Genomic DNA, 12,136 nt, shown 5'->3' on the forward strand with positions numbered 1-12,136 from the left:
CTGTAACCAGATTGCATAGCAGAGAAGGTATGGTGAGATTCGAAATGGTCGGTAATCTGTTTGTTGACTTAGCTTTCGAAGACCTTAGAAAGGCAGGGTAGGATAGATATAGGTCTGTAACAGTTTGGGTCAAGAGTGTCCCCCCCCTTTGAAGAGGGGGATGACCGCAGCTGTTTTCCAATCTTTGGGAATCTCAGACGACACGAGAGGTTGAACAGGCTAGTAATAGGGGTGGCAACAATTTCGGCAGATCATTTTGGAAAGAAAGGGTCTAGATTGTCTAGCCCGGCTGATTTGTAGGGGTCCAGATTTTGCAGCTCTTTCAGAACATCAGCTGACTGGATTTGGGAGAAGGAGAAATGGGGTAGGCTTGGGCGAGTTGCTGTGGGGGGTGCAGTGCTGTTGACCGGGGTAGGAGTAGCCAGGTGGAAAGCATGGCCAGCTGTAGAAAAATGCTTCTTGAAATTCTCAATTACAGTGGATTTATCAGTGGTGACAGTGTTTCCTATCTTCAGTGCAGTGACAGCTGGGAGGAGGTGTTCTTATTCTTCATGGACTTTACAGTGTCCCAGAACTTTTTTGAGTTAGTGTTGCAGGAAGCAAATTTCATATATAGCCGTGGCTTTTCTAACTGCCTGTGTATAATGGTTTCTAGCTTCCCTGAACAGCTGCATATCACGGGGGCTGTTCGATGCTAATGCAGAACACCATAGGATGTTTTTGTGTTTCTTAAGGGCAGTCAGGTCTGGGGAGAACCAAGGGCTATATCTGTTCCTGGTTCTAAATTTCTTGAATGGGGCATGCTTATTTAAGATGGTTAGGAAGGCATTTAAAAAAAAACAGGCATCCTCTACTGACTGGATGAGATCAATATCCTTCCAGGATACCCCGGCCAGGTCGATTAGAAAGGCCTGCTCGCTGAAGTGTTTCAGGGAGCGTTTGACAGTGATGAGTGGAGGTCGTTTGACCGCTGACCCATTATGGATGCAGGCAATGAGGCAGTGATCGCTGAGATCTTGGTTGAAGACAGCAGAGGTGTATTTAGATTGCAAGTTGGTTAGGATGATATCTATGAGGGTGCCCGTGTTTAAGGCTTTGAGGAGGTACCTAGTAGGTTCATTGATAAATTGTGTGAGATTGAGGGCATCAAGTTTAGATTGTAGGATGGCTGGGGTGTTAAGCATGTTCCAGTGTAGGTCGCCTAGCAGCACGAGCTCTGAAGTTAGATGGGAGGCAATCGGTTCACATATGGTGTCCAGAGCACAGCTGGGGGCAGAGGGTGGTCTATAGCAGGCGGCAACGGTGAGAGACTTGTTTTTAGAGTGGTGGATTTTTAAAAGTAGAAGCTCAAATTGTTTGGGTACAGACCTGGATAGTAGGACAGAACTCTGCAGGCTATCTTTGCAGTAGATTGCAACACCGCCCCCTTTGGCAGTTCTATCTTGTCTGAAAATGTTGTAGTTTGGGATGAAAATTTCAGAATTTTTGGTGGTCTTCCTAAGCCAGGATTCAGACACGGCTAGAACATCCGGGTTGCCAGAGTGTGCTAAAGCAGTGAATAAAACAAACTTAGGGAGGAAGGTTCTAATGTTAACATGCATGAAACCAAGGCTATTACGGTTACAGAAGTCATCAAAAGAGAGCGCCTGGGGAATAGCAGTGGAGCTAGGCACTGCAGGGCCTGGATTCACCTCTACATCGCCAGAGGAACAGAGGAGGAGTAGGATAAGGGTACGGCTAAAAGCAATAAGAATTGGTCGTCTGGAACAGAGAGTAAAAGGAGGTTTCTGGGAGTGATTCTGGGAGCGATAAAATAGCTTCAAGGTATAGTGTACAGACAAAGGTATGGTAGGATGTGAATACAGAGGAGGTAAACCTAGGTATTGAGTGATGATGAGAGAGATATTGTCTCTAGAAACATCATTGAAACCAGGAGATGTCATCGCATGTGTGGGTGGTGGAACTAATACAGTGGGGCAAAAAAGTATTTAGTCAGCCACCAATTGTGTATTTAGTTAGCCACCACTTAAAAAGATGAGAGGCCTGTAATTTTCATCATAGGTACACTTCAACTATGACAGACAAAATTAGAAAAAAAATCCAGAAAATCACATTGTAGGATTTTTAATGAATTTATTTGCAAATGATGGTGGAAAATAAGTATTTGGTCAATAACAAAAGTTGGCAATGACAGAGGTCAAACGTTTTCTGTAAGTCTTCACAAGGTTTTCACACACTGTTGCTGGTATTTTGGCCCATTCCTCCATGCAGATCTCCTCTAGAGCAGTGATGTTTTGGGGCTGTTGCTGGGCAACACGGACTTTCATCTCCCTCCAAAGATTTTCTATGGGGATGAGATCTGGAGACCGGCTAGGCCACTCCAGGACCTTGAAATGCTTCTTACGAAGCCACTCCTTCGTTGCCCGGGCGGTGTGTTTGGGATCATTGTCATGCTGAAAGACCCAGCCACGTTTCATCTTCAATGCCCTTGCTGATGGAAGGAGGTTTTCACTCAAAATCTCACGATACATGGCCCCATTGATTCTTTCCTTTACACGGATCAGTCATCCTGGTCCCTTTGCAGAAAAACAGCCCCAAAGCATGATATTTCCACCCCCATGCTTCACAGTAGGTTCGGTGTTCTTTGGATGCAACTCAGCATTCTTTGTCCTCCAAACACGACGAGTTGAGTTTTTACCAAAAAGTTATATTTTGGTTTCATCTGACCATATGACATTCTCCCAATCCTCTTCTGGATCATCCAAATGCTCTCTAGCAAACTTCAGACGGGCCTGGACATGTACTGGCTTAAGACGAGGACAAAAGACGTCTGGCTGCTATGCCATCTTGGAGCAATCTGTTGTATTATTTCAGTTGTTATTCCTTATATGAAATTGGAATGGAAGACATTTTTCTTTACAGACAATGGGCCAGAATTGCATCATGATTTTGTAACTGTGCAGAATTTTTTTATTTTTCCAAGGGATATCAAATATTTAAACAATCATAGCAACAAAATAAACTTTGTTTACATGATACCATTAAATATTCGTAGTTACTTTAGTATTTTTCAACCTTTTCTCTATTTTTATTTTATTGCATTTGTATGACTGAATCTGACCCATTCATCTCTGTAGTGTTTTAAATTATGTCACTATTTCATTAACTGAAATATTGGGGATCTGCTGGGAAAATACAGTTAGTTGATGCTGATACCACTTACTGTAAATGGTGTCCTTTAATGCAATACGAATCTGGGGATGCAACGTCAATGTTACTATTACCAGCAGATGGCGGTATATGTTAAGATTTCAATCACAATTTGACATTACAGCGTGGAGATGACTTATTTGAGTGATTTCTCAGGACTACAAATAAACCTACGTTTTCACATAATAGTCATATGTTGAGAGTCTATAGAGGAACGCAATAATGTTCTTACATCGTTTAAACATTTTTTTTTGCCTAAAATGTTGATTGAGGTGTATTAATGAACAGAAAATGATATCACTTTTGATTGGATACAATAAATGGATTCTAATGTTTAAGATGTTTATACATGTAAAGACTGTATCAAGTCAGGTGACTTATTAAACATGATGCAAAACGCAACCTACACGCTTCTCTAAGCCAAAGGCGGTGCTTAGCTGCTCTGTTTGGAAGAGAGGAGGGACCAGACCACCCTGATTCAAAGTAAAGTATGAATGTCCGTTTAATTGGCCTGGGGAGATGTCCTGTTGTCTTCGTTGAACATGAGGTAAAACGACTTTGACATCATTTCACTGCCTTCGAGTTGGGCTTGTGTTGTGTATCACTTTGGTGAATTAATGTCGGCCTGTGGGTGAAATGCGATTGTGTTTGCGTGGAGGGTTGACAAGAAATACTTGGTAAAATGTATGCAGAAGAGTCGAATTGGTCATGGGACGAACGAACTATCTTTCCTTGTTATTGTTGACGGATGCTGACTCCTGGAAATCACCGATTAGCGAATATATGTGTGTATTAAATTGTTTGGGGAATGGTGTAGTTTATTGTAATTTCCAAATCCCATAACCAACACGGTGTAAAGAAAAGCCACATCTTTACAAAGCATTTATTCTGTGTAGGGTATGCCTTCAAAATCTTTTCTTTCGAGTTGGCCAAATTGAATACCGTAATAAAGTTTTTTTTATAGATATTTAATGAAACCTATTTGAAATAAATTGGGGATAACATGTGAGATGTGTTTGTAATCATCTCCAGCATATATGATCGTAATAAAGCACCTATAATTGTATTTTTTTCCCTGCTCCAGGTCCGAATCAACACGGGGTCATCAGAGATACTGAGCCAACAATATCAAGGACTTCCAAGCTCCTGATTGAAAACGAAATTTTTACTTTGTTTAATTTCCTATCCTTTTTGTTGGTCAATCCCAAAGGTTTAATTTAGGAATATTTCTGCTGCATAAACCTATCAATTATTGACATATTTCAGTTCACCAGTTCAACCATCTCAATGGCGTTTTTAATGAAAAAGAAGAAGTTCAAGTTTCAAATCCATTTTACATTGGAGGAGCTCACAGCCGTGCCGTTTGTCAACGGGGTACTTTTCTGCAAGATCCGATTGTTGGATGGTGGGGACTTTGCCATCTCATCATCCAGGTAAGAACAATTATCATGTCAATACATTTTTTTACATGGGGTAGTGTAGGCTATTCTGTAAGGGGTTTGCAAGAAAGCAGGAACAGGCTGGCACCCAGGCTAGGCTATTGCCTGAATGTCCTGAAAGCTTGATTTGATCAATGTAGGTTGGCACAAGAGTTTTATCAATGTAGGCACAAGAAGGAGTAGGCCTACACAATAGATGACAAGCGGAGCACACCTATTAGGATTGTAAACAGAGGATTATTAGGTAGCTATTATAAGCGAGGTCAGTTTTCTAAACATAATATATGTTTCTTTAAGAGTAAAGTAGGATCTCGAGAATAATAGGATCTTGAGAATAATAGGATCTCGAGAATAATAGGATCTTGAGAATAATAGGATCTTGAGAATAATAGGATCTCGAGAATAATAGGATCTCGAGAATAATAGGATCTTGAGAATAATAGGATCTCGAGAATAATAGGATCTTGAGAATAATAGGATCTTGAGAATAATAGGATCTCGAGAATAATAGGATCTCGAGAATAATAGGATCTTGAGAATAATAGGATCTTGAGAATAATAGGATCTTGAGAATAATAGGATCTCGAGAATAATAGGATCTCGAGAATAATAGGATCTCGAGAATAATAGGATCTTGAGAATAATAGGATCTTGAGAATAATAGGATCTTGAGAATAATAGGATCTTGAGAATAATAGGATCTTGAGAATAATAGGATCTTGAGAATAATAGGATCTTGAGAATAATAGGATCTCGAGAATAATAGGATCTTGCACTCTGTGAATTGGCTACTTGGATCCCTGCCAAAAGTTGCAACAAATGTAATAACAATTTTATATTTAGTTTCTGTGCATTATATTTGTTGCTTTTTGCAGATGTGTCACTCTGCCTGTTTAAGAAAACAAACACTTTTCTGTGTGCAGACACCAAATAATAATTCTAGCAGTTTGTTTAAATGGAATGATATAGGGATATCTCCATTTTATCCTTTTTTGGCAACAATGATTTCCCAAGACATTGATGTATATGTGAATTTATGTTTAAGTAGGCCTATTTTGTATTTGTATTGCGTCAAATTGCTTGCTGTGAATGTGTGTGAGTGCTCCTATCGTTTCCCTGTCACACTCAGCGCCTGAAGTTGGCAGACAGTGGTGGTGGCAGTGACCTTTCCAAGCAATTCTTTCCCTAATAAATTGTTTTGAGTTAAATATCAAATGTGGACTGATAAGGTGGAAACTAGTGCTTTTGTAGACAGTTATACTTCACATGCTTGGTTCATTTCAATTAATTACATTCCTACACTCATCTTACACCATCTGGGAGTCTCCATTTGTAATTGTGTGTTTATATCTCAGCATGGGGGATATGTTCAGGCATGGGGGAAATGTGGAAATCCATGGATGCCTCTAGTACTCCGAAGCAAAACAGTCCTTCTCATAACAGTTGTAATCCTCCTATAGCTGTATGCCCGCCAGACAGGGTGGTTAATCGATCTATAGTAGCGGTCTGTTAAGTGGTGCCCCGTCCCACCGTCTACCAAAAATGATCAGCAGCAACCCCCCCACCAGTGTGTAGCATCCCCTGTATTTACTCTAACGTAACCCCTTTACTATATTCCTGCACTTGTCCACTTACTCTAACCCTTCACATTAGCACAGGTCTAGCCCTAGTCTATTTACACTAGGCTACAGCCCTAGTTCTCTGCTACAGTTGTTTTTCTCCTTCCCCCTCTCATCACGTTTTGGGTAATGATCTCATCCACTGTCTCCCAGGAATTACTGTCTTTGATTAAGACACCAGGGTCTAGTTAGCCTGCAGAGAGAGGGAGGGAGATCTGTCAGGGTATTATGCAGATTTATACAACGGGTGGGTCTAATCCTGAATGCTGATTGATTAAAACTGCATTCCAGCTGGTATCTATTCCACAAGTTACCACCAGCTATGGCGTTAAAATGCATATTTACTCTTTTCCATCTGACTGCGCAATCCACTATCTCACCAGCCCAGCCAGGCAATTTATAAACTTGGTCTCCCCTATAAAAAGCATCTAGAAATGATCTCACATTTCTTTTAGACAAACATTTAGTTTTCATCAGCAGAGATTTGTATAAACCTTACTGTCTGTCTCTCTGACATTTGCAACATTGTTTCAATATTCAAATTCGATTTTCAGTTGTCCAATAGTGATGAACACAATTTTTACTGATATATACAAAGAAATGTCATTAGAAAAAAGGTCAAACGAAACGAAGTACAGCTAGTTTGCAGTCTTTCCAGCTTCTGTTTGCAGGGATTGTGTTAGCTGTGTTGTTGGCTAGCTCCTCTGAACAACAGTGTCCTGAAGAGTGAGCACATTTTCTATGCCAGGCTAAATCACGCCTCATTAGCCCATCGTTATGGATGTATTGAAATAAATGTCACTAGAAAACAGCTTAAACAAATGCAAATGCTGCTACTTTGTTTTTATTCTGGCTGCTCCGTTTGACGTGACTGTAAATGAGCCGTAGTTGGCTGGGTGAGCATTTGCCTTGCTTAATGGAGAGAACTCTGTCGTCAAAGCACTTCATTTAATATTGTCAGGGTTTGAAATAGTGGATTAGATAAATGGCTAGATTCTACAGTGCTGGCCAACATTATTGTCATCCCCAGGGACTGTTACAAGGGTTGTTGTTACATCCCTCATTCTCGTGCATATGTTGCTTGTATGAAAGGGCCTGAATTGAAAAAGAGACATTGATTTGTGTCTCAACTCTGGAAGAGACTGAGTTGGCAACTTTGACGAGATGTCTGTAATGTCGACAAGGCAACGCTGAATCAAAAGACCCTGACCTAACGTTGCTCCACTTGGATTGACAGCTCTGCAAACCAACCAACCAGATTCCTAGTTTGGGTGCAAACTGTAAATATGTCAAAGCACCTAACCACCACGTACGTATACAGTACATAAGTCAAAGTATGATGTATCAGTAGTTGTAGAAGTCTTGGTGTCATTATTGACATCCTTGACTCTATGGACTCTGCAAAGTAAAACAAAGGATTTGTTGACAATAGTAACAAAGGTCAGATGGACTCTGAGACAGCTGTTTCACCGTATGCCACTGCTACCAACCTAGTTTGTGTAGCCCAGTGGTTCCCAACCTTTTTTCTTACTGTACCACCAACTGAATTTTGCTCTACCAAGAGAACCCCTGAAGTTCCCCCTCGTGTGCATTTTCCCAGTAAGCCTATTGTTTCATGGGTCTTCTCAAGTACCCCCTGTGGATAGGTCAAGTACCCCCAGGCGTCCTACTGGTTGAGAACCACTGGTTTAGCCGAACCTGTTAAGCTCTCTGACACAGACATGTTTCCATTGGCTGTCCCGTAGTAGCCCAGTGTGGTGGCTGGGGTTTTGAATACGGGCATAATGTGAATAACAGCTACAATAGACAACTGCAATGTCCTCTGAAAGAGGAGCACACCTTGTCTGGTCTATCCGTTTTGTAGTTTGAATACTGGGGGGGTCAGTGACCAGAGCTTTTATTGACCTATCATGCGTATGCAGCAGTCATGGTTTAACACAGCCATGCATATTCCTTGTGTGCACACAGGAACTTGGAACTCAAACACACTTCTCAAATTTGGTTGTTTATCATGGGTATAGCTGTAAATGTTTATATCCTCCAATGCAGAGGTGTTGTCAATGACTGAATGTGTGTTGTGCATGTGGCCCACTGCACCATCTGATTAAGTGTGTATGTTTGAAAGGATTTGAAGGTGGAAAATATGACAGAGGTGTTTTTCTCAAATAATGCAAGTCTTTTATTATTGAACTAGGCAAGTCACTTAAGAACAAATGTATTTACAACGACAGCCTAGGAACAGTGGGTTAACTGCCTTGTTCAGGGGCAGAATGACATATTTGTACCTTGTCAGCTCGGTTATTCGATCTAGCAACCTTTTTGTTACTGGCCCAACGCTCTAACCACTAGGCTACCTGCCGCCCATGGCTTGTATTGCAATTTCTATCTTGAGCCTGTTGCTTTTAATAGTCTGAGAGGAGCATGTTCTTGAGTCAGTGTCTATTTCAATTTATTTGTCTGCTTCAATGGCTTTTTCCAGAACTGTGTGTGTGAGCAAGACAGTGGGCACTGCTGTTTATCAAGTCCCGTGGTAGAATTGGCCCAATCTCCTTGTACCAGGCACTGGCAGTCCCATTGTACCCTGAGTCAATCCTTGGTCCCAACAATTGTGTGTGTGTGTGTGTATCGTATATATATATACAGGGACAAGGGGTAGGCTGGGAGATATGTCATGAATGTTCCAGAACATTGCCAGTCTGTATTCAGGGACAGAGATGAGGGATAGCGACAAGTGAGGAGGGAGAAATAGAGAGCGAGAAATAATGAGATGGGAAAACTGATACTGCAGACACTGACAGACAGGTTTTTGTTTTCCAAGTCACTGCTCTCTTGCTCTCTTTCTCTTGTTCTCTGGCTCTCACAACAGTACAGTCAATAGAAGGAAGACACTAGCTCAGTGGAATTTGTTATGTGTTTTAACTAAAGCCAAATGCTTTTGTGAATATAATGTGTATCTTATGCTGAAACTACACTGCAAACATTGCCTGTGTACCGTGACTTTTGATTAACATAATAACACGAAATTATGCCCCTGTCTGTTTCTCCTATGTTATTTCTCTTCTATGGGCAGAGTGGAGGGACTGATTTGAACTTAAAACTGTTTTAATGAATCTTTTCATTGTGAAGGATTGTCTCAGTGTTCCGCTCGACTGTTCCCAGATTCCATATAATGAGGGTATCATGGCACCAATCATCAAATTCAGAAAGCAGAAACTACAATACCCGCTGGCTGGCGCCTTCATTCATGTTTTGAGGGTGGCCGAAAACCACTGGAGTGGCAGGCGAGGGGTGTTACAGTATTTAGCATTGGGGGAGTTAATGTTAGCCCCTGGCCCTGCTGTTATGTCACACTTTGTTCCCGACATTTACTGTGCCAAGGTCACCCTTTAGCTGGCTCTCTCCTGCTGTTCCTTTGGGAAGGGCTCTCTCACACTTTGTTTACTTACATTATTATTACGTTGTTGTAAAAAGTAGAAAGTTGTAAGAAGTTTGTGCACAAGGGGAAAAAATGACCTGTTTATTTGTTTTGGAGTTGGTCATGTTTGTTGTTCCCCAGCGTGCTTGGTGATATGTTTGGGTCAACGGGGATAAGTTACCATGGAGACACCTGTACATTGTCAGTGTCACTCCCACCGGGCAGAAATCTCCTCTAACTCCCTCCCTTTCTTTCTTGTTCTTTGCCCTCTCTGTGTGTTTCTCTTTCTTTTTCTCTCTGACCCCTTTCCTCCACTCTCACAGGAAATATGTTTCCGCTGAATGCTTAACGTTTTCCAGCTTGAGTGAAAAAAAATGATCCAAATCTGTGTTTTTTTCTTAGATTTTCCCTTGTGATGTAACTGGCATCCATCCAAGAAAGAATAGTTCATATTGTGTTAAATTAACACTACCAGTCAAAAGTTTTGGTTTCAAGGGTTTTTCTTTATTTTTTACTATTTTCTATATTGTAGAATAATAGTGGAGACATCAATCCTATGAAATAACACATTAATCCTGTAGTAACCAAAAAAGTGTTAAACAAATCAAAATATATTTTATATTTGAGATTCTTCAAAGTAGCCACCCTTTGCCTTGATGACAGCTTTGCACACTCTTGGAATTCTTCAAGTGCAGTTTTAATGTCTTCATTATTATTCTACAGTGTAGAAAATAGTAAACATAAAGAAAATGTTCCCACCAATTAGTTAGCAGTTAGTTGTGTCATGTTATGAGTGTTGGACAGACCTCATGGGGTGTGTAGAAAAAGTGTTTTACACAAATACCATGTACAAACATACCATGAGTAATTGTTTTAATGAACTTAGTTTATTTGAGATAACAGATACTGACTTTTGACATCTTTTGAGTATTTTGCATAACAGTATGCGTGTGTGTGTGGGCATTTCCATCTAGGGACTTAAACAACATCTACCAGAAAAAGTCTTCAGAGTTATTAGAAGTACATCAAAACACAATAATGTTGAAGTTAAGACACCTGTCAACTAATATCAACACTTATATTTTGTTTTGGATAAATTATTAGCCTTCTGTAAGTTTAATCAACATTGCCTTGTGCCTTGTAATTCCGTTACTAATTTCTCTCCCTCATGAGGAGGGAAGATAATGAGTGTTAACAGAAGTAACTACTCGCTGGCCACAGATGTCATTTCAATGTCTAGTTTTACTAATTTCTCTCCCTCATGAGGAGGGAAGATAATGAGTGTTAACAGAAGTAACAACTCACTGGCCACAGATGTCATTTCAATGTCTAGTTTTACTAATTTCTCTCCCTCATGAGGAGGGAAGATAATGAGTGTTAACAGAAGTAACAACTCACTGGCCACAGATGTCATTTCATGAGGAGGGAAGATAATGAGTGTTAACAGAAGTAACAACTCACTGGCCACAGATGTCATTTCATGAGGAGGGAAGATAATGAGTGTTAACAGAAGTAACAACTCACTGGCCACAGATGTCATTTCATGAGGAGGGAAGATAATGAGTGTTAACAGAAGTAACAACTCACTGGCCACAGATGTCATTTCATGAGGAGGGAAGATAATGAGTGTTAACAGAAGTAACAACTCACTGGCCACAGATGTCATTTCATGAGGAGGGAAGATAATGAGTGTTAACAGAAGTAACAACTCACTGGCCACAGATGTCATTTCATGAGGAGGGAAGATAATGAGTGTTAACAGAAGTAACAACTCACTGGCCACAGATGTCATTTCATGGGGAGGGAAGATAATGAGTGTTAACAGAAGTAACTACTCACTGGCCACAGATGTCATTTCATGAGGAGGGAAGATAATGAGTGTTAACAGAAGTAACAACTCACTGGCCACAGATGTCATTTCATGGGGAGGGAAGATAATGAGTGTTAACAGAAGTAACTACTCACTGGCCACAGATGTCATTTCATGAGGAGGGAAGATAATGAGTGTTAACAGAAGTAACAACTCACTGGCCACAGATGTCATTTCATGAGGAGGGAAGATAATGAGTGTTAACAGAAGTAACAACTCACTGGCCACAGATGTCATTTCATGAGGAGGGAAGATAATGAGTGTTAACAGAAGTAACAACTCACTGGCCACAGATGTCATTTCATGAGGAGGGAAGATAATGAGTGTTAACAGAAGTAACTACTCACTGGCCACAGATGTCATTTCAATGTCTAGTTTTACTAATTTCTCTCCCTCATGGGGAGGGAAGATAATGAGTGTTAACAGAAGTAACAACTCACTGGCCACAGATGTCATTTCATGAGGAGGGAAGATAATGAGTGTTAACAGAAGTAACAACTCACTGGCCACAGATGTCATTTCATGAGGAGGGAAGATAATGAGTGTTAACAGAAGTAACTACTCACTGGCCACAGATGTCATT

The 12,136-nt window shown here is 40.6% G+C and overlaps 1 protein-coding gene across 2 annotated transcripts in view; it reads left to right on the forward strand.

Annotated features, from left to right (window-relative positions):
* Positions 1 to 3,674: 3,674 nt before the first annotated feature.
* The window catches only part of LOC109873835 (protein FAM102A), a 63,204-nt gene continuing 54,742 nt past the window's right edge, over positions 3,675 to 12,136 (forward strand). For both annotated transcript variants that reach the window (XR_002252645.2, XM_020465558.2), the window contains exons 1-2: positions 3,675 to 3,757; positions 4,295 to 4,643. Coding sequence is in view for 1 of the 2 variants with exons in the window: in XM_020465558.2 (XP_020321147.1) it covers positions 4,498 to 4,643 (146 nt within the window). In the remaining variant the exon portion in view is untranslated. The remainder of the gene's footprint in view (positions 3,758 to 4,294; positions 4,644 to 12,136) is intronic.

This window comes from Oncorhynchus kisutch, linkage group LG29 (assembly GCF_002021735.2).
Source record: "Oncorhynchus kisutch isolate 150728-3 linkage group LG29, Okis_V2, whole genome shotgun sequence".
NCBI lineage: Eukaryota > Metazoa > Chordata > Actinopteri > Salmoniformes > Salmonidae > Oncorhynchus > Oncorhynchus kisutch.